The 22,563-nt window shown below is 42.2% G+C and overlaps 1 protein-coding gene across 12 annotated transcripts in view; it reads right to left on the bottom strand.

The window, feature by feature from the left end:
• PALM2AKAP2 (PALM2 and AKAP2 fusion) overlaps positions 1-22,563 on the bottom strand; it is a 473,479-nt gene that overhangs the window by 261,163 nt on the left and 189,753 nt on the right. For all 12 annotated transcript variants that reach the window (XM_081526345.1, XM_081526427.1, XM_081526404.1 and 9 more), the window contains 2 exons: positions 21,370-21,450; positions 15,276-15,406 (listed from right to left, as the gene is read on the bottom strand). In XM_081526345.1, coding sequence (XP_081382471.1) covers positions 15,276-15,406; positions 21,370-21,450 — 212 coding nt within the window. The remainder of the gene's footprint in view (positions 1-15,275; positions 15,407-21,369; positions 21,451-22,563) is intronic.

Here is a 22,563-nt window from a genome sequence, read left to right as displayed (position 1 = left end):
ACATCATTGGAAGGATAGGTACACACTGCTGCATTTAAAATGGATAAACAACAAGGACCTACTGCATAGCACATGGAATGCTGCTCGTTATATAGCAGCCTGGATAGGAGGGGAGAGTGGGGGAGAAGAGATACATGTATATGTATGGCCGAGTCCCTTTGCTGTCCACCTGAAACTATCACAACATTGTTCATCAGCTATACCCGAATATAAAATTAAAAGTTAAAAAAAAAGACATATTGGTGCAAAGAGATGGCAATGACAATATTTAAACATTTAGTCAAAAACTGTGATCTTGGGGCATATATGTATATATATATATGTATTTTTTTTTACCTTTTGTTCTGAAAAATGCTTCACTGAAGTGAAAAACATTTGCAACAAAAATGGCAAAACAAAACTTATGCAAGTTCTTAAAAATTGATTGGAAAAATATCAACACTAGAAGAATAACAAAGTATACAAATAGGTGGGCTTCTCTGGTGGCTCAGTAGTAAAGAATTTGCCTGCCAATGCAGGAAACTCAGGTTCGATTCCTGGTTCAGGAAGATCCTCTGTAGGAGGAAACGGCAACCCACTCCAGTATTTTTGCCTGGGAAATCCCATGGACAGAAGGGCCTGGAGGGCTACAGTCCATGGGGTTACAATAGAGTCGGACAAGACCTAGCAACTAAACAATAACAACAAGTACTGATATGTAGTTCATAAAAGAATAAATACAAACTCCTGTTAAACATATTGAAAGGACCTTGACCTTTGCAGATTAAAGTCATGACATACTTTTCACAAGTCCAATTGGGGATGTATGTTCTTCTCTATGATGTTTGCTTTGTAGCAGTATGATCAAGGACTAGGCTTTATCCCAATCCATCACAGACCAATATGACACTAAGCTCATGACACATGCAACTCGCCAAGGAATGCAACAGCCCACAAATTGGTCTATTCCGTAAAACAAGCCATTGAGCACCGACTTGGTTGTCAGGATAATGCCAGATTGTCATAAGGCTGCCAAACATCTTTCTGGCAATTTCTGTCCTTATCTTGTCATAGACTGATATTACTAGGAATAAACAGTTGCCTGACCAGAAGTGGTCCCGGACATCCTTTAAATAACATTAGGCTTAGCCCTTTTTCTCTAACAAAGCAAAGTCTCCTAAGGACCTGAGCAGGGTATCACTCTAACAATCGAGATGATTTTTTTTTTTTAAATAAGCAACTGGAAAGCACAAGGTTACATTAAAATATAATAATAATAATAACCTGCTGAGATAACTCTAACTTCTCACCTTATTCAACTGGGTCTGCCCCACAACTAGTCTGAGTTCTTCTCAAATCTCTCTCTTGTATTGTCCTACTTCTTTTGACATTGGAGTTGTTCTTTTTCATCCTCTGCTTTAGCTGACAGGTTCTGGAAAGCCCTGGAATTCCTGCTGAGGGCCTCAGGGTGACATAAGGAGCTGATCACAAAGCAAGAGGGAACCAGAGAGGTGAGCCGCTGCCCTGGGAACAGAGGCTGCTTCTTGCCCTCAAGGCAGCAGCTTTCAGCCCTGTGCTCTCGGCCTCCCTTCCTCCTCTGCCTGGGACCTCCCAGAGGTGCGGGCTGGTGCTTCCAAGTCACCACTGGATTTGTATGTCCAGCTGCAGCTGACTTCTAAACAGCGTGCTAAGCATAGGGCAGGGGCGTCCCTCTCATCTGTTTGCGAATGGAGAGGGAGTCTGGGAAAATCAAATAATTTGGGGTTGTTTATATACTGTGTATTGTCACATCACTCTTTTATTTTTACAATACAAGCTAAAACCTATTGGGCACCAAGTTCTAGGTTGTTCTAAGTAATAAACATTCCGTATATATTAGCTTCTCACCACTACCCAATCAAGTCTGTCTCATTATTATTTTATTATCTTTTCTTTGTAGTACAGGCAAGAGAAGTAGAGAGAATCTAAAAGAACTTGCCTCAGATCACTCAGACGGCAAGTGGAGACCCTGGACTTGAACCAGCAAGTGGGATGCTGATGCTCTTAGCCATAACTACAACCCTACACTGTCTCTAGATATAAAGGTTGGTTTTGAACCTCATCACAATCCTTTAGATGACCTAAATATGATACAGATCAATTAAATTAAAAGGTATTTACTGTATCATTAGACCATGAAATTTTTGCACCTTGTTTTATGTCCCTGGATATGTTTCAGTGTCTCCTAGTTCATAGTCTACGGGAACTTGAATAGAATTTGTATCCTACTATTGTGAAAATTATATAAATCTTAATTATGTTGATAAAAAATATTTACTGAGAGCAGCCTAGTAGACACCAGACAGTATCTTAGCACTCGGGACATATATACAGTGGGTGTAGTGAGTTGAATGCATGCATGCATGCTCAGTTGCTTCAGTCATATCTGACTCTTTGCGACGCTATGGACTGTAGTCCGCCAGGCTCCTCTGTCCATGGGATTCTCCAGGTAAGAATACTGGAGTGGGTTGCCATGCCCTCCTCCTGGGGATCTTCCTGATTCAGGGATCAAACCTGCACCACCCGTGTCTCCTGCATTACAGGCAGATTCTACCCACTGAGGCACCTAGGGAGCCTAGTAGGTTGAATGGTGGTCCCCAAAAGATATGACCACATTCTAACCCTGGAACTTGTAAGTATGACCATATTTGGGGGAAAAAAGGATGTAATTAAAGGATTTTGAGATGTAATTAAAGGATTTTGAGATGTGATTATCTGGGGTTATCTGGATGGACTCGAACTCCAATGGCAAGAGTCCTTATAGGAGAGAGAAGAAGGCATATGGAGATGGAGGCAGAGATGAGAGCGATGCAGCCACAAGCCAAAGAAAGCTGGGAGTCACTGGAGGCTGGAAGAGGCAAGGAAGGATCCTCCCCTAGAGCCTCTGGAGAAAGCACAACCCTGCTGACACCCTGATTTTAGATTTTTGGCCTCTAGAAGTGTGACAGAATACATTTCTGTTGTGTGAAGCCACCAAGTTTGCTGTAATTTGTTATAGCGCCCTTAGGAAACTTATAAAGTGAGCAACCTGTGACGTCCTTGGGCTCCTGGAATTTACATCCTAATCAAGAATGAATATAATGTAAAACAATGCAGTGTAATATAAGGTAATATGGTGTAATGTAATGTAAAAAGATAAAACCATTTGCTGAAAATCAACAGCAGATAAAATCAAGAGCTAAACACATTCTCCTCACACTTCACGCTAGGATGTCTTACCTGCACTTCGCAATCTGAGTGTTAATTACCCCTCCCCTCTACAGGCTCCCACAGACCCTTTTTGAACCTTCATGATAGGAGCTATCCCACCAGCTTGTAAATGATGGCTTAGTTGTGTGTGTTCCCCAGTGGTCTGTAAAAAGTTTCCTCTCCATCCCCTCTAGCCTTTACCTGAGGCTAAGAAGGGGAGGAATTTGAGACTATCTTAATGACCAATAAGAAGGAAGCCAGCAGAGACCAAGAAGTGAGCAGGACCACTGCACAGGCTTGTACAGCTTATCTCTGTCTAAGGATATGAGTCAAGAGCACAGAGGAAGCCAGAGGCCAGCCTGGTGGTCTTTCCAAGTGGTGGCCTCACGTGGAGCTGCATTTGCTAATTTGCACTGAAGAGTCATGTGATCCACCAATGGCCATGATTAGAGACGTCCAGTCCTTCCAGCCAGACCTGGCTATGGTGGCAACCCTCATGCCACATACCATGGCACTGAATAAAATCCTTCCTCCAGGAACCTTGACTGGGGTGCCAGTCTGTGCTGTCCCTAACCTCACAGATATCCTCTGCGCATTGGCAATGTTCAAACATTATTCACTTTTTTCCTTTGCCTTTTCACATGGGAGGAAAAAACACAAGACTCTGAGATCCCCCAAGTTTGTATTATTCCAACACAGATTCTGTTTCAAAAGAGATCAAAAGCCTTAGCAGTGAGGAGAGGAGGGTGCTTTAAGTCAGCAGGGAGCACAGCGGTCTTGTCACTTTACACGAGGTTTTAGTTAAGTCACTCGGGGGCCTCTATTCCTTAGTCCTTTTTTATTTTTTAACTGCATTAAAGAGGATTTTGATATTCATAAAAATAAAGAGGAATACAGCATAATAATAAATGGAACACTCAAACAAAAAATACGTAATAATAAAGACTAGGCTTCAAACACACACCAAACAATGTAGGCTCTGAGGCAGAACCATATTTCCTGAACAGTCCATAAAAATCTCTTCCTTCTCACATGCTCTTCAGCAATGTGACCTTGCCACTCCCACCGAGAGGTGGATTCTCATTTCCCTTGCCTTGTATCTGAGTTGGCTTTGGTGGTGGAGGTAGTCACTAAGTCGTGCCCAACTCTTGAGACCCCATGGACTACAGCCTGCCAGGCTCTTCTGTCCATGGGATTTCCCTGGAAAGAATACTGGAGTAAGTTGCCATTTCCTTTTTCAGGGGATCTTCCCAACCCAGGGAACAAACCCGTCTCCTGCACTGCAGGTGGATTCTTTACTGACTGGGCCACCAGGGGAAAAGCTTTAGTGTTTAAAGTTTTAGAGTTGGCTTTAGTGGTTCAGTTGAAACCAGTAAGATGCAGTAGAAACGATGAGACCAGAGTTCTGAGGGGCTAGGATGGAAGAAGTCTTACAACTTCCTCCCAGCTCCCTTGGAAGAGTATCTGCTCTCTAGACTAACCCCTTGGGGTGCTGCTTCTCAGCACCCAGCTGCCATGCAGGGAGAAGGCTAGCCCTGTGGAAGGGCCACATGGAAGTACCGTGGCTGTTAGTACCACCCAGCATCCTAGTTCAGGCCTAGACATTCGATGAAGGTGATTCCAGCACCCAGCCCCTCGAGTCATCCCCAGCCATGTGTGTCCTCCCAGCCGAGGTCCCACACCGTGAAGCACAGACAAGCCATTACTGCTGTTCTCTGCTCCAACTTCTGACTCAGAATCTGTGAGTACAATAAATTTTAATTCATCACATTGCAAGTATAATTGCACATGTGCTCCAAATGTTCTCAAAAATAACAAAAGTTTCTCCAAGAAGGGATGGGAACAAGGGTGTTGGCAAATCCCTCCCAATACACATGGCCTTAAACCTAATTCATCTATTGCTGCATACCCTTTTCCTCTCACCTGGCCTGAAATTCCCATTCTCAAGGTTTACACCTTGGGTGAGAAATCTAAAGAACCCTTGGTGGCAGAAGTTGCTTTGGTTGGGGGTGAGGGAAATAAGAAGAGAGGCATTTCTTCTAGTGTTCTTGCATGTCTGCTGGGGAACTGGAATCCTAGACCAGGAGAGGGTTTGTACAGTTTATCTCCCTTTTGTTGCCTTGGAGGGCTCAAGGCTTGGACCTGACTGGGGGAGAAACTAGAAAGGCCAGGAAAGGCAGCCTTGCAGTGTAAAGTCTCAAGCAGCCTGGAGTCCCACTGCACTATTCTCTGGGCCTGAGTAGTGAAAAGAGAGCATATCAAGTGGGGTTGTGCCCAAGAGATCGATGGCTACAGACTGTGGTGATGGAGGTGTCAGATCAGCCTCCCTGCAGGTCTGGTCCCCATCAAAGCTTGCCTGGGTCCCCGTGACTGCGTGACTGCTGAACCTCAGCCATCAGACTTGACTGTAAGGTCCCCATGTTATAAAATCATAGACTGTCCTTACTGAGAAAGACCTGGGAAGAGACCATCCAATGCCTTCAGAATGCACAACTGGTAAATAGTTGGTAAAGATCATGGAAGAAACTATCAATAGGACCACTGATGCTTTTGTTCCATTAAGAATTTAGAGGGGTTAGAAGTGACCACAATATAAGCTATTGGGGCAGAAAAATACCATTTTCAAAGCGTTTATAGAGAGGGAAATTAAGGCATGGCAGTCATAGGCCAAAAAACCTGGTACCAGCTGCCAAGAAAGTTGACTTTGCATAACTCCTTCGACTAAAGCAATTGTTCTAAGGGGTGGAAAATGCAAGCGATCCCCAAATGTGACTTTTACATGGTCTCAGTGTATGGATGGAATTCTCCCACTATTTTCATCATTCTGGGCACTTTAAATTCCATCTACCTAATCAATGAGGCAACTATAATGGAGCCTATAAAATCTGACTAAGGCAAGATGCTTGGGAACATCCGGCAGTAGGCTTTTCCACTACTGGCCACTAGGAAACTCATATGCAATGCAGATGTGCGTGAATGCAATTTCTGAGTGCTCCCTCCCTCGTCTGCTCAGCTTCCTAAACTGACCACAACCCAGAAGCTCCAAATTTCAGAATCTATTAAGAGGGACCTTCCTGGGGGCAGGGTAGGAACCTTAGAGCTGGGGGCGGGGGGCGGGGGGGGGGGGCGGGGCGGAATTGCAGAGAATGTAAGTTTCATCCCATGGGAGGATTCTTTGTGATAATGAGCAGTTGTCCCAGTGTGGACTTCAGTGTTACTTTGTAAGGAAGTGAGTTCCCTGTCACTTTCAGCCTCTGGGGAGAAATTGTCTACTGACTCCCACTCACTGGGTTCATTGCAAATTGTGGAGTATCAGATAAAAGCTGATCTAGGTAACAACACATCAGTTATGCATACTCTAAGATTCTGAAATTTCATGAGCTGTCATAAAATCACTGCCTTTGCAAAATCAGCACAGCATTGGATGCCAGAAGCCAAACCAAACCAAACCAAAAACCAACTATTTCTTTTTAACACAGAGCTGACTTTTATGGCTCAGCATTTGACAAGATTTCTATTTTCAAGCAACTGAAAACCTTTATGTCATTCTGCACTGAGAATCATTAATGTTATCTTCATAAATCTTTTTACGATTCTGTATTCTGAAGATGTTTGACAGGGTGATTTTTATTTCAGTATCAACACCTGTAACTCCAGGTTTTAGAATAGTGATTCTCAATTAGAGGCTAGTTTGGAGACATTTAGCCATGCCTGAAGACACTTCTGATTGTCGTGACTAGGGGTGCGGGGGTAGTGCTACCGGCATCTACTGGGTAGACATCAGGGATGGTGCTAAATATTCTGCAAGTCACAGGACAGTCCCCCACAAAACAAAGAATTGTCTGGCCCCAAATGTCAATAGTGTTACTGTTGGAAACCCTCTATAGAAGGATAGAGAAAATAATAACAATAGCACTATGCTTACTTCAGGCTTCCCTTGTGGCTCAGCTGGTAAAGAATCCGCCTGCATTGTGGGAGACCTGAGTTTGATCTCTGGGTTGGGAAGATCCCCTGGAAAAGGGAAAGGCTACCCACTCTAGTATATTCTGACCTAGAGAATTCCATGGACTGTATGGTTCATGGGGTCACAAAGAGTTGGACACAACTGAGCCACTTTCACTTTATGCTTCCTTCCTGACAGTCTACCGCACTGTCACTTCACACACACACGTGATCTCTACACAGGACAACAACTCTTCATGGGGGGCATCGTCATCCCCAGTGTACGGGTGGGAAAATTCAAGTCCAGAGAAGTTACAGGGCTTGTCCAAGATCAAACAACTTGTAAATGCAGAACTGGGCTCAAACCAAGGACAATCAAACTCCAAGGTCCAGATTCCTAATCACTACTCTCTGCTGGGGGACCTTTGCATCACCACACATGGTTTCCAGCAGAGATTAGGTTGTATACAACCAAGAAAGGGTCCTTGGGAGCAAACGGCTTTGGAAGGCTACAATGGAACCTGTACTTCTTGAAAGAATCTGAATGGGCCAGCCTCCCCAGTCATGATGCTCACTCACAATGGATCCAAGCCCAGCCTCTCCCAGGCCCTTGAGGAGGGAGAAGGAGCATGTCTATCTGTCCATCCACCTATACCATAAGGTAAACTTTGGTGTGATCTCACTGAATATCACAGTTCTCAAAGACTTTTAGCTTAAAATAACCATTTCTGTTGAAAATTTTGGAGTTAGGGAGAGCTGAATTCAAATACTGGCTCTTTCACTTCTTAATGGGGTCATTCTGGGCAGCAAGTCACTTTATCTCTCTCCTAAGACTCAGTTCTCCCAACTGTATCATGGGTATCCTTATCATCACAACTATTTCATGAGAGTGTTCTGGGGGTGAAATGAGAATATTAATGAATTCATGGAGGCCCCAAAGTTAGGTCAGTACCCAGGACAGAGGACAAGACCAATGTATATTAGACAATACAGTCCATTATATCATCATATGTTTTACAGTCTATACAGATATATTTTGAAAAGAATGGGAATCAGACCAGGGCTAGATGGCTGAATGCTGCCAGGAGTGCACAGATGTGGAATGCCAATGTGGCATGCTCCATGCCATGCTGAGAAAGAACAGTGCACCATGGACTTAAAAATAGCAAGCAGAAAGAACACACTGAGTCTTGAGCAATTGTCCTTTGTGATTCTAACGAACATTTCTGCGGTTGCCTTTTCTAGTACAGCTATTTGTGGGTGACTGTCATCTCTGTGGTTGCCAAAATCCCATAATATAACACACACATGCTTATGCCTGATGTCACTAGTCTTCTGCTTTGAGTGCCTTAAGAATGTGGAAAATTAAGTGAATTCTGGTATCCATCAGAGGCTAACACAGGCACTCGAAGAATCTCGAGTCAGAAGTAGAAGTGAACCAGGCCACTTGCATCTTGAATTTTCTTTCTGAAAAGCTGTATAGCCCTCTATAGGTTAGCAATTGAGACCTGAGTCTTTTATTCAGTGAATATTTTGATGTCATATATTTTAGAACTGATGGCTGTTGAAATGAAATTAGTCACCTCTGGGATGAGTCGGTTACACGTGGAGCTTTTGTTTCCTGAGAACTTAGCCTCTTTCCCCAATTCTGGCCTGTCTCCAAAACTACTTCCTTCTACAATAGTGATATTAATATTTCACTGCACAGGTATATTTGTTTAGGAGGGATTTTTGGCCACTGCCCAAGTTAGAGGATCTCAGAATACCATAGCTGAAAGATCCTGAGAGACCTCCCACTGAAAAGATGAGGGAACTGAGACCAGAGAGGATGAAAGATTTACCGAAAGCAACACGACAAATTAGCAGCAGGGCTAGAATCAGCACCTTGGCTTTGGCACAGTTTGTTACTTTTTCATTTACCACTGCATGAGGTTTCTCATCTTCTTCGGGGGTAATTCTAAGGTGAGTGGACAAATTTTCCCTATATGTCTCACTAATGAAAGAAAGTTAACACTATAGTTCAAACACTTAAATAAAACTTGGTTAAATAAGAAAGAATCTTAGGTGGAAAACCACAAGGCAAGTGACAAGACTTGTTGATTGGAGCAGATGTGAAATAGACAGAGCTGGTGCAGCTCTAACTACCTAAAATCTCCAGAAGCATCGATGGGAAACCCACTTGTGGGCCCCAGGGACCCATCACGTCCAGTGACGGCATGGACAATGGTGGGTGATGGGCCCAAGGCAGAAGCAATCTTTTGGGCTTTCTCAATATGGCACTTCAATGGAAAAGCAGACAGAAGATGCGATATTCAAATTTTTTAAAAAGAGTACAGCTTTTTCTTTCAATGTTTCCAACTTTAAAAAAAAAAAAAACTGTTTTGCTCATGGTTTCTAGTGAGCTGAGAATACAATCAACAGACTCACTGGGCCATCCCAACATTACCTCGTGAAAAATTGTGCAAGAGATTTTGACAATCAATATATCCATTATACCGACCACTTCCCATCTTCTTTCCCCGTCACCTTGATGTCATCACTTCAAGGCTACTGTGCTCTTAATTTTAGCCAGAAACCTTTGAAAATTGGTAGAATTTTCTGGCCTATGTGAAAGTAGCCATCTTTCTTGATCTGCATCAATTTGAGTTTGGTAAACCAAGGCTTCCCTGGTGGCTCAGATGGTAAAGAATCTGCCTGCCATGCAGGAGACCTGGGTTCAGTCCCTGGGTTGGGAAGATCCCTGGAGAAGGGAACGGCAACTCACTCCAGTATTCTGCCTGGAGAATTCCATGAACAGAGGAGCCTGGAGGGCTACAGTCCATGGGGTCACAAAGAGTCAGACACGACTGAGTGACAAACACTTTTACTTTCAAACCAAGGCTGTTTCTAATCAAGTTCAAATGAAAGCTTGGCTCCACCATGGGGCCTATGGGGGAGAGACCTCAGCCCCATGCCACAGAGACAGCTTTATTCCCACCTATTCCCAGGTGGTGCTAGTGGTAAAGAACCTGCCTGCCAATGCAGGTAGACGTAAGAGACGAGGCTGCAATCCCTGGGTGGTGAAGATCCCCTTGAGGAGGGCACGGTAACCCACTCCAGTACTCTTGCCTGGAGACTCCCATGGACAGAGGGGCCTGGCAGGCTACAGTCCATAGGGTCACACAGAATAGGACACAACTAAAGCAACTTAGCATGCACGCACGCATAGAAGTCCCAAAGCAGGGTTCAAATTTCCCTAAGTCAAAGCCTTCAAATCAGTCTGAAATCAAGGGTCAGGGTTGTCCTTTATGTGTTTGGATGAAATCAGTTTTCTTACAAACACTGTTTACTTCTCACTTCCCTTAGGGGTTTATAGGAATTAAAATTCCTGTAATTATAAATAAAAATTATAGGGATTTCACTTATGATCTATGCTTTTTACCATTTTAGAAATCGTTCTTGAACCTGACCATGCAAAAGAATTACCTGGAGCAGTGTTTGAAAAACATGAATTACAGGACTCCTCACCTTGGTTCCCTTGTGGCTCAGCTGGTAAAGAATCTGCCTGCAATGCGGGAGGACCTGGGTTTGATCCCTGGGTTGGGAAGATCCCCTGGAGAAGGGAAAGGTACCCACTCCAGTATTCTGGCTGAGAGAATTCCATGGACTGTATGATCCATGGGGTCACAAAGAGTCGGACACGACTGAGCAACTTTCACTTTCACCTTGGTTACTGAATACAAATTTCCTGGAATGAGACGTGGACATTTATATTTTTTAAAAGCTTCCCAGGTGATTCTAATACCTAGATTTAATAATTGAGTTACATTTTCCCCTCCCTCCCTCTCTCCATCCCTCTGTTTTTCCTGTCCTCTTTGTGGGCTGCCCTCAAGACCTAAGCACCACATATTATAGTTTTAAAAGACAGACAACATTCTCAGTTCCAAGCCACCACCAATTTACAAACAATATTTTGGAAGAAAACATGTCTGTTAACCTGGAACTGCCTGTATGGTTACTGGCACTGTAAAGGGTTTTCAAGTCAGAATTACAAAAGTGGTTATGTTCTTTCTTCTTTAAGATATATCTAGTGAAACAGACATATGTCTGAGTGAAAATTCTCATGCTTTATTTTAAGTCTTTATCATATTCAGAATGGCCCAGACATAAGAATTCAGATGTGGCCTAAATTCTACATATACATCAAGTTCTGAGTTAGGTTGCTATCATTATCTTCTCTTGTTCTAAACTAACCGAGCTTGATTTCCCTTCATCTTTCCTTGTAGGCATCCTCTACTGCTCCATCAGGTTCTTCAAGCTACTCCAAATACACCAAGAGGCACTAACATACCTTCGAGCACAGATGTACTAATATACTTTATTATATTCATATTATATATTAATACAGTTTGAAAAGAATTCATATATCTCTTAGGAAAATCTAATTTGTTGCTAGGGGTGAATTTAGACACGTGGACCCAAATGTTATGATCTACAAATTAATGTTCTGTTTCAAACAAAGAAACTTTCCTTTAGAACTCCCTTATTTAGTGGTTCTGCAGAGAGTTTCCAGGATTCCTATTATGTAAAGATCAGATCTGACTTCAAAGTCACTCATATTTTCCTTTATTCTCTTCTTCCTTTTCCTCTGAATTCCTGAGTTATTTTAGTTCATCCCCTTTCACATTCATTTGCTTTTCTGTACTTTCCTCTTGCTGACCAGTTCGCCCTCATGTTTGCAGTTTTCAACGAAATAATCATGCTTCTGGAAGATTGAAGGATGAATCCCCATTTTCACCCTTTCCTGTATCTGTACTCTTTGCCCCATAATTCTGAGTTCCTTCTACTAAAGGTTGACGGTCCATCTCCTCCCCTGGGTTTGGGGATGAGCCATCCACCCACCTTGGCTAGAGGCTCACGGGCAGTTCTGAGCCTATGCATTGTGCTTGTTCAGCCCCTCTGCACCTCTGCCATTGCCATAAAAGGAAATTGTGTCACGATTAGTTCATTTGTGCAGGGAAAGTATGAGCAGACTCATCCAACCTACAGCTTAGAGTCACTTAGCCAAGCTCAGCTAAAATGAGCAAAGCCAGGCTGACCAATCCACACAGACCCTGCAAGACTGGAGGATGCTTCTGTTTACAGTGAGCCTTTAAAGCAGTTCAAAGGATTAAGAATGTGAGAAAGAACCAGTGTCTGACTTCAGGTAAGTGTCAGGTGACTAAATATCCTTTAAGGGAGGAGCGTGGGGGGGAAAGTACTTTTCTTTCTTCCCTTGGGACTGGAGCTTAGAGATGCTGAACACCATAGAAGACAAAAGACATAAGAAAGATGAAGGGAAGCAGAAACTGACATCAACGGCAGGGAGAAGCTCTTCCCACAAGAGGCTTATAAGGAGGAAGTGATGCCATTAGCAGCCCAGCTCCTACAGAAAAGCAGCTCCAGGGACCACAGCTCATCCCCCAGCGAATGGCCAATGCCCACCTGGCCAATGTCCAACAAAGCCATGATTATGGCAGAAAGAGATAGCCCCTGAATCCAGGCCTAAGCACCCCACTCCTAGCCCCTTAGTCTCTTAGGATTTCTTTCCTTCTGGCTTGGGAATCTCTCTCTCAAATGGCCTCCAGGAGATTGCAAGCATTGAATGAGCTCTTTCCTCTTTACTCAAAAGATGAAAAAAGATTTTATTTTTTGGAGTATGGTCATGCCTACCTGAACCACAAACCAGCTCCTCACTCTTGTATCTCACTCCAATGATTAATTTAGCCAAAACTGAGTCTTGATTTAAGACTCTACCTCCACATGTAATGGCTCATCTGACAGGTGAGAGTTACTACCTACTGAGCCAGAACAGTAATATATTTGTCTTCAAGTCAAAGTGAAACCACCAATGTGGCTGAAGACCACGTTTTCTGATGCCATTTAAGAAAACTAGAAAAGGTCATAGAACTAGTTTTAGCCTTCTTTCCAAATCCTATCTGCCTTCCATCTGTAATAACACCTACTACATGAAATGAATGTACGTGACAGGCTCAATGAGAAAACACATCCGGGTTTTAAAAAACGATTTTTTAAATCAGATTTTCTGCCCATCTGTGTGTACCCTGTCTCCCTCCACTTCAGAGGGGGCCTGCAGTTTTCATCTTTGTTTCTTCATCCTGCCTGGAACTCCTCAGGAGTATAATGCTGCCCCATGTGAGCCCGAACCACAGTTCTTGCTGTGACTAGACTGTGCCCAAGTCACTGGTTCCTAAGGTTTGCCAGCTTGGACTGGAGAGTAACTTCCCAGACTCCCTCTGCCAGGCAGGTCCCCTGATGCATGGTGCACCCAGCCTCAATCCTTTCATTCAACAAACAGCTATGGGGCATCTACTTGGTGCCAGACCCATCAGTCCTGAGTACGTGAAACCAGCAAGCCAGAGACAGGAAATGGACTAGAGCTTTTAACAAGAGTAAAGACAAAGAGATGCTATATGGTCTCAACTGTCACTGCAGCTGAAAGCACCATGGACTTGCCACTTTGAGACTTAAAAACAAACCCCCTATAAAACCATTTCTCAAAAGAAAAAAAAAAACATTTCTCAGAGCTGTCTTTTCCTCTCCAAATTACTGCCGCTATTTCCCATTATCCTTGGCTCCTGCATCTTGTCTAAGATGCAGCAAGGTGAGCCACTTCTGAGGGGAGGCAATCCCCAAAGCTCAGGACTCTGAACCACTCGTCCTGCCCCTTCCCCTTGCTATCTTCCGGGCTTCTAACATGAAGAAATCCCCTTTTTTCCTGGGATCCTGGAGGTACTTGTCCTCACAAGCTTGAGGTCAGCATTCACATAATTAAAATTTCTTCTTCCTATGATATATATGTATATAAATAATTGGGTTGGTCAAAAAGTTCATTTGGGTTTTTCTGTAACATCTTATGGCAAAACCCAAATGAATTTTTCAGCCAATCCTACACATACACACAGAGACGTATATATGTTAATATATAATTTAGCCTTTCCAACATTATATATATATGTACATATATTACTTAGATTTTATCCTTTATATTTTAAGAAAAATGTGCTTGTGTATGTATATGTATGTACACACAAACACCCACACACACCTCTCATATAAACTTTTTCTTAGCAGGTTTCCCCCATAAGCAAAGCTTGGCCAAGCCACTTCAAGAACTCTTTAAGGGGTATTAGGGCTCAAGGAAAGCAGGGATAAGGCCTTGGGGCCTTACAGTCAGTCTGCTTTTCCCTTTGGTGATGCTATTGGGGTCCCCAAGGTATTCTCACCAGCTTCATTCACTCTTGGGTACAAATGACTGGAAGCAAATTAGCTATTACTCTTTGTATTTTAAAAGAGTTCAAAAAACCCAGGAGAAAGAGATGACACTCTCCAGGATGAGATTTCCGGCAGACTTTGGGGGATGAGGTGGAGATGGAGATTTTGTTCTAAGGCACCTCCACTCACCATCTTCCACACCATCTCACATCTCTGGCTGGGTGTCCTGGGACCTGCTGTGGCTACAATTCCCAAATGGAAACCTATATTTATTTTGCTTCTGTATGAGTCTGGCTAGACACTGGACATATAGGAAGGTCACTTATCTCCTAGACTGAAATGTTCAGAACCTGCTTGAAGACCACAGAGGAGGCAATGCACCTTCTGAGCACTGAAACCAGACAATACTTAGTGAATCTTTTAGAGCACAGGCACACAGCCTTCAGAGGGATCCTCAGTTTCACTCCCAAGACCCTTGGCTATAGATTTCCCACTTCAAGTTGATCAAATGGAGTAAATTTGGCAACAGATTAACAGCTAACAGCCAGAGCTCAAGAAGGAAAAAGGTAAAGCTGACAGAAGAACTCAAAAGGGGGACATTTAGTGAAGAGGCAAGCTGCTCATCACACCTCGTTGGTCCATGAAGACATCACTAAACTATGTGACAGCCCAATATAATACTTAGTCCTCATAGCAAAAATTCTGGATCATTTGGGAAAGTTTCAGCGGCAAGAGTGCACATACTCTGTTTAGGAAGATAATTCTAAAGCTCTGGGAAAAGGTGATGGCATTCAGAAATACCTCCTAGAGGAGAGTGGCAGTTACTGCACCATAAAGCCAGAGCATGTGGCCCTGGACTGGAAACCACCTACCTCTGAATGTTATCTTCAAGCTGTTTGACTCTGAACTCATCCTCCTCAGACTGCCGCCTCCTGGCTTCCTCTTCTTCCGCAGTTCCAGCAGGTATACCCTGTAGCAGCCATTTTTCTCGAAGCACTTTAGACTGTGGGAATGAGAAAGAGAACAAACTGATGATACCTTTCAGTTCACACCGTCCTCTCCACCCAAGGTCCCTCTGTCTTAGCTTCGCTCCTCATCAGTGGTCCCCTACTTGCTCCTACCCTATGTCCAGACAGCCACCAGAAGGATTGATTCCCATATTTTCTATGATTAAAAAATTTGAAAACATACAGAAGAACAGAAGAAACTAGATGATGCATTCCTGTGTAATTTCATGTGCATTTCACAATTATAAACATTTTGTCATATTTCCCCATATAGTCTTCCCACAGAAGCATTTTAAAGTAAATAACCAATATCAGGACATTGGATTCCATGGCTCCTCTGTCCAGGAAATTCTCCAGGCAAGAATACTGGAGTAGGTTACCATTTCCTCCTCCAGGGGATCTTCCCAATGCAGGGATTGAGCCCAGGTCTCCTGCATTGCAGGTGGATTCTTCACCGTCTGAGCCACCAGGGAAGCCCTTCCCACTGAAGCCTCTTAAAGTAAGTAACCAACATCAGGACATTTCACCCATAAATATCTCAGTATGAGTCTCTAAAAAATAAGGACATTTTCTATGCGACTGCAGACTGATTATAAAATTTCCCAAGATCATTTAATATTCACTTAATATCCAGTCCATCTTAATGTGTTCTTTTTAAAAGATTAAAAAGTACTCTGTAAAAAAGTACCTAAAATTTATGAGGCATTGTTTAATAATATAAAATCAGATGTGAAAGCTTGTGGTGCAATTTGTATATGTTGGTGGCTCTCTTGCCGGCTGAGTTGTGTCCCCCTGGGGGACAGGAAGAGGGGATCTAACAGAACAAGACAGTGGGCTGGTCTCAGGGAACTTGGTTTCCCAGAGGTGTTCTGACATTACAAGTTCCTTTACACCATGTACCCTGCCTGCCTGGTCAATATTTTCAAATTTGAACTTGGCTTTTCACACAGACTAAAAACCAAGAAAAGTCTAAAATTAGTTTGAATGGTTCACAATCGTGAGAGACACAATTGTAATGTCTTTACAAGCAAGGCTGCTGATACCTTCAGGCTTCTCAGCAAATGACCTTGGAGTGTTGATAATAAATATCTCACAGGGTCACAAGTCAGTCTTTGATTTGTTTTTTCATTCAGTCTTCTGGAGAGAAAAGGCTGTGGTTTTTTAAATATAAAAAATATGGTTTTTCATAGCTTGGATTTAGAAGAAAACTCTAGTCAGTGTTCCTGCTCATGAATAAATAATTCAAAGGCAGCTTACATATTGAAGATGTGGTTATGAGCAATTGGATTCTGACCCTGCTGATGTGTCATACAAACCTTTATAAATGTGACAGTCCCAAAAGGATTCACGTGGCAATCCGTACTGAGGGCTTGCTATTGCTGGGACCTTGACATGACCAATGAAACAGACAAATCTCAGGCAATTCAACCAAGGGGCAAAGGGAATATTAAATTCAGTCTGTCTGGTACAATCCAATAGTTGATTTACTGTTTTAAATGCACATGATCACGAGTTACATAATAAAAACAATAAAAATAAGTAATTGTGTCCATGGAGTTAAAAGCCAAGACAATTTTTCAAAAGAAGAATAGTGATGGCTCTTGCTGCATGAAATATTATCATATATTAAATGGCTAGAGGGATTAAAGAGAATGAAATTAGCACAGGAATGGCAGATTAATGGAATAAAAAGAATCCACAAATGGTGGACTTGAGTGTAAGTGAGAAATATGTATATGACAAAGAAGACATTTAAATCTGTGGGGAAAAGGATGAATTAATCGATAAATCATGTTGAGGCAACTGCCTCACCATCACTGAAAAGTCAAGTTATTCCTACCTTGTTCCTTATAGGAAAATACATTCTAGATTTTAATCAACAAACTACTGAAGTAGAAGAAACATTATAGGTTAAGTGTTCAAGATGGAGATGTTCTTTCCAAGGACGACATCAAGGTCAGAAGTTGTAAAGTGAATGTTAGATGTGAGTTCATACAAATTATCAAGTTCTGTAGGAGAACTTCAAAGAACCCATATACAAAAATCAAAACAGAGATCAAAGCTAATGTATTTTGGATACTAATGTTAATGTAATTTCATTTTACTCGCAGGCTGATGAGGCCTATAGTAAGGGCTCCATATCTTATTCTATAAAAATATATTGGGTCATATCTGGGTGGTAAGCAGACAATTGATAAGCTCTTGCTTTATATTTTCCTGTACTTTTAAATTTTACTCTTGAAATGATTACACACTTCTTCTTTTATATTCAGGGAAAAGAATATATCTATTAAAATTGCTTGCTGGTCTCATACATGAGCACTTCTTAGAAATTCTTAACCACAAATATTAGATACTCAATAGATCTAAGGATCTTATAAAAAGAAATCTGAGTTTAATTTGGCCAGGACCTCAGGGTACCTGGAGATTTCCTAATCACTGGGTTGTAGCAGCTAATATTTCAACACTTCCTTCATTGCCTTATAGAATCTGCTTGTCATTCATATAAAAAGTAATGACATTTCATTTTGTGGAGTTACTATATAGCCCTAACTATTGCAATTAACAAGTATATTAATCAAATATACAAGTATCAACATGATTGCCTTGCATTCTATTTATTTGCTTTGACAAGAGACCAGTGAATGTCTAAATAATTCATATTTCATGGCATGAGAATAAGCATTCAAAGGCTTTGATAATGAGAATTATATCTTAATAAAAATGAAATAAAATTCTAATGTTTTTCCATTTAAATTTGCACTGAGATTATTTTTTTTTCCTAAGAGCACATCTAGGATTTTGAAAAATGGTAAAATAAATAGTAATTACTGACCTATTTTCTACTTCAAGAAACTACCAATCATCACTGCAGCATATCTCCACATGGTCCAAACTTTCCAGAGCCCATGAAAATATATTTAGAGTAAAAATAGACAGTGAGGAACACAATTGATGTCTCTCTAGACAAATTATTTCATTTGAAGAAAACAGTCTCCCGGAGAAAGCATGATTATGGAGACAGTCCTGGGGTTCAACTGGGCTCCCCCACTTAGAGTTTCTATGTTCTTGGGCAAACTACTTGATCTCACCAATTTGTTTTCTCACGTAACCCAGGGGGAGTAGTATCTATTTTGGTGTCATTATTGAGGAGATGTATTTAAAGTATCACGCACACATCAGGCACTGAAAAAAAATGATGACTATTATTTTTTTAAAAAAATCTTTATTGAATTTGTTACAATATTGCTTCTGTTTTGTTTTGTTTTTTTTTTTGGCCTCGAGGCATGTGGGATCCTAGCTCCCTGACCAGGAATCAAACCTGCACCCCTGCCTTAGACGGTAAAGTCTTAATGAGTTTAATGACTTAAAGTCTTAATGGACTATCAGGGAAGTCCCAGTGATGACTATTCTTGAGTAGTCATCATTGATGATGGACAAAGGGATGACATGGCTGCCGTGTTGCCAGCAGGATGCTGGCTGGGTCTCCACCAAGAGCCCAGGGGAAACTATAACCTCAATGAATGTACTACCATCTAGGGGTGAGGCTGCCAAGCTCCAAAATGAGTGACCACAGGGAAGAGGACTCATGCTATTCAAGGTCAGTCCACAGTTAACTGATTTAAATTGGAAGCTATTCCTTTCTGGTGCCTGCAGTGATCATATTTCTCAGTCAGGCAGCACCTTCCTTATAGTAAAATAACTCCATTATTTTGGGGAGGATGGACTAGGAACAAAGAGAGGCAGTCATGAAGCAGGTTCCACCTGTGTTGCAGCAAGGCTAGTGACTGTCCTCACCCAATCTCACCAAGGCAGAGAAACTTGGGACCTCCCAGAGCTGGCATCTCTCTCCAGTGTAACACCTGATAAACCACATTGGAGATCTCTGAGCTTTCTTTTTTAGTTATTCAAAACTAGTGGTCCACTCTCACTCTGTCTATAGAGGTTTTCCCCAGTAAGAGAAAATTATAGTGCATTGGTCTCCATCATTAAATTTCTATCATTTCCAATCCTTTCTCCCCAGATATAGCAAGGTAACCTTGGTGAAAGTGCCATGTATTTCCTCAAATAGTAAATCTCATCAACTGTGTGAAAATTTTACCAGGATAACCATAGAGAACTATCTTTTTCCCTTGTCTCCAAGTCTTAGAAGGAATCTCATTGCTTTCCTATGCAATACTAAGTCATTTGTACTGTTATTTTTATTGACTGGGTGAATGGTGGATGGATAATAGACAGATGAAATATGAAATAAACACTGTAACATTGGACTGGATCAGCAATGAATGAATCCTTGGTATCTTATTTGACACCCAGAAAGATGAGAAGTGAGACAAAAGAAACTTGATCTTCTGACATATGTTTATTGCCTGACTTTTGATTCAAGGAATGCAGATGCAAAGAAATTCACTGAGCTGAAAGAGGAGAGAGTCTGTCTAGTCAAAAACATCCTCTCATTCTTTCAGTATTCTTATTCAAACATTCACCTTTTAAGCAAGAATTCACTGAGGTTTTAGTACATTTTGGTCTCTTATCAGGAGTGAGTTAACTGTACTCTTGAGCCAGAGACCCAGCTCTGTCCAGATTGACCTTGAACAATTCACTTGGTTCTATGAAGTAAGCTTAAGCCACACCTCTCTGTAAAAAGAAGATGCTAACTTCAGCCCCCTAGTCCTCCCTGAGGAACATGGTAAGGAAAGAACAGTGGCATACAGCACAGATGCAAAGCTTCCTACAAGGAAAGGTTCATAAATGGATTTACATGATAAGCAGCAAGAGAGAAAAAGGCAATTTTCACTATCATGCTGCTGTTTTTCCTTTTAAACACTTTTCTCTAGTTCAAGGTAACGGTGAACTGATAAATACGGGAAGCAGATTTAGGTCATGTTGCTATTTAAAATCATGTTGCTGATGATTTCATTCTGAGGATTCATTTAGCACAACCTTGTCTTCTAGAAAAGAACGGGAAATGCAACTGTAAAGGTTCATCTTGCTAAAAAGGAAAAAAATCCAAATAATCCACACCTAGCACCACCCCGAGAGTCAGCCCCACCTTCCCGACTAGCCCTCTGAACGATCCAATTTCTCTACGTGCAATGTCACAGCAACTTGGGGTGAGCAGGAGAAGCCTTTTCTCAAAAAGCCAGAGGCAGTGAAAAGCCAGCAGCACCACCCCACTGGCCACTGGTCGCACTATTCTCTGAGCCTGCAGAAAGCATCATTCTGCAGCCGGTGGAGTCCCTGTGATGGTGATAGAGCTTTCTCCTGGGCTGCCATCAATTATAATGCTTAAGTGCATTATGTTTTAAAGAAAAATAAATAAATAAGCATCTCTCTCTTCCTCGTGGTGCAATGAAAACCAACCAGGTCAAATCATTTCAATACTATCTTTTGACAGTGCGCTAACAGGACACTTTGAAAACTATTAAAGTAGAAATAAAACACATACATAATCTGGCATGCACAGCATTGCTCTTTTATCAGACCGCACTGCTCTGATCTCTCTCTCTTCCATATCAAGAAAGAAAAGATTGATATTTTGAATTTAATACAGAGCACTATGTTAAATGTATCTTTGAGAACCTCTGCATGCATGCACACACACATACAGCACCTATGGATTAGAGATATAGCCCCGGAACTCTGCCTCACCCACCATGTGGAAATTCTCCTCCAATTTCTATATATAACCACCACAGTTCAGAGGCACACCCCACCCCCTAAACCCATCCACAGGCACCCTATCATCACATCAGGTTTGCAGAAATTGGAACGCTGTGTAACAATGCCCTGAATTTGAGAAATTCACAAGAACAGCCCAGGGATGGTTTCCTGACTGAATGAAAAAGGGCTGGTGCAGCCCTCGGCAGCGCCTTCACCCAGGGCAGGCTCTGCCCGGCTCTCTGGCGTGTGATCTGCATGTCTAATAACAGACAGGTTCGAGGGATCAGCTGCTTACCTTGGAATGCTGCAGCAGAAGTATCTGCTCGTCCAGCTCTTGGCGCTTGCCTTCTATCTCCGTCTGCCTCTTTCTTTTTTCCTTGAAAATAAAAGAGAGAGAGAGGCTGTAAGAGTGGGTGGGTGTTGGCTCCGGGAATCTGACGGCAGGAAGCAGCAGCAGCCGTACACATCTGCAGAGACCCTTCCAGAGATGCTGGGCGCACACCGTTGTCACCTGCCCCTCCGGGTCTGGGTGTGTTGTAAGCAGCAGCCTTCTCCTAACATGTCTGCTGTGGGCTCGGTGAGTGGGAGAATTCTCCTCACTCAGCCAAGCTGCAACAATTTAATCCAGAAGAAAGCAGCTTCTACACACACACACACACACACACACACACACACACACACCCCGAGTCATGTTCTGTGCAGTGTTAATTTAGAGACAAAGAATAAAAATGTCTCAACTGTGAAGACAGAGTTTGTTCTCAACTGCAAAGATGATAGAATAAAATCGTGGGAAATTCTGGGCTTAGATTCCTGTTATTGAAACCCTACATATCAATAATGCCATGCAGTTTCACATTTTGTAGGACAAATCATCCAGCTGGACCGACCAAACAATGCAAATTAGATGGGTGGTCTTTGTTTAAGCTTCTCTTGGAGGGAGCATTTCATGTGGGCGAAGGCTCACTCAGGTTATGGTCAATGTGAAGTCTGGACTTCGGCTGCGTGGGTCCAACTCCCAGCTTTTCTATTTGTTACCTGTGTGACCTCGGACAAGTTCTTTTACCTCTCTGGGTCTAAGTCTTCTCTGGAATAAAGAGAAGATAAGAACTGTACCTAAACCATATAGCTGGGGCACTGATTAATGAGATGATACATGTAAAGGACATAGAACAATGACCGGGCACATAGTAAATGCTCAATAAATATTATCTGCCATTACACTTACTGTCACATATTTACTTCTAGACAATGCCTAGAGATGGCTTTTAAAAGAATGTATTTCCCTGGTATTCAGAGCGTAACTGTTTCACTGGAGTGTACACTTTGTATTTCTCTTCTCTGTACACATCAAAAAGAGACAATAAACATCACATAAAGGTGATTAATTTCTATTTTTATAGAAAGGCCTGCCTTTATGATAGCTTACATGTTCAATGTTTTGTTTCTAAAGTGCATAAGGGTGTGGTTTACTAACACATTTACTGCACTA

The sequence above is a fragment of the Giraffa tippelskirchi genome, chromosome 1 (assembly GCF_054371585.1).
Source record: "Giraffa tippelskirchi isolate mGirTip1 chromosome 1, T2T-mGirTip1v1.2.pri, whole genome shotgun sequence".
NCBI classification, from domain to species: domain Eukaryota; kingdom Metazoa; phylum Chordata; class Mammalia; order Artiodactyla; family Giraffidae; genus Giraffa; species Giraffa tippelskirchi.
This window is presented reverse-complemented; position numbering and strand designations above follow the sequence as displayed.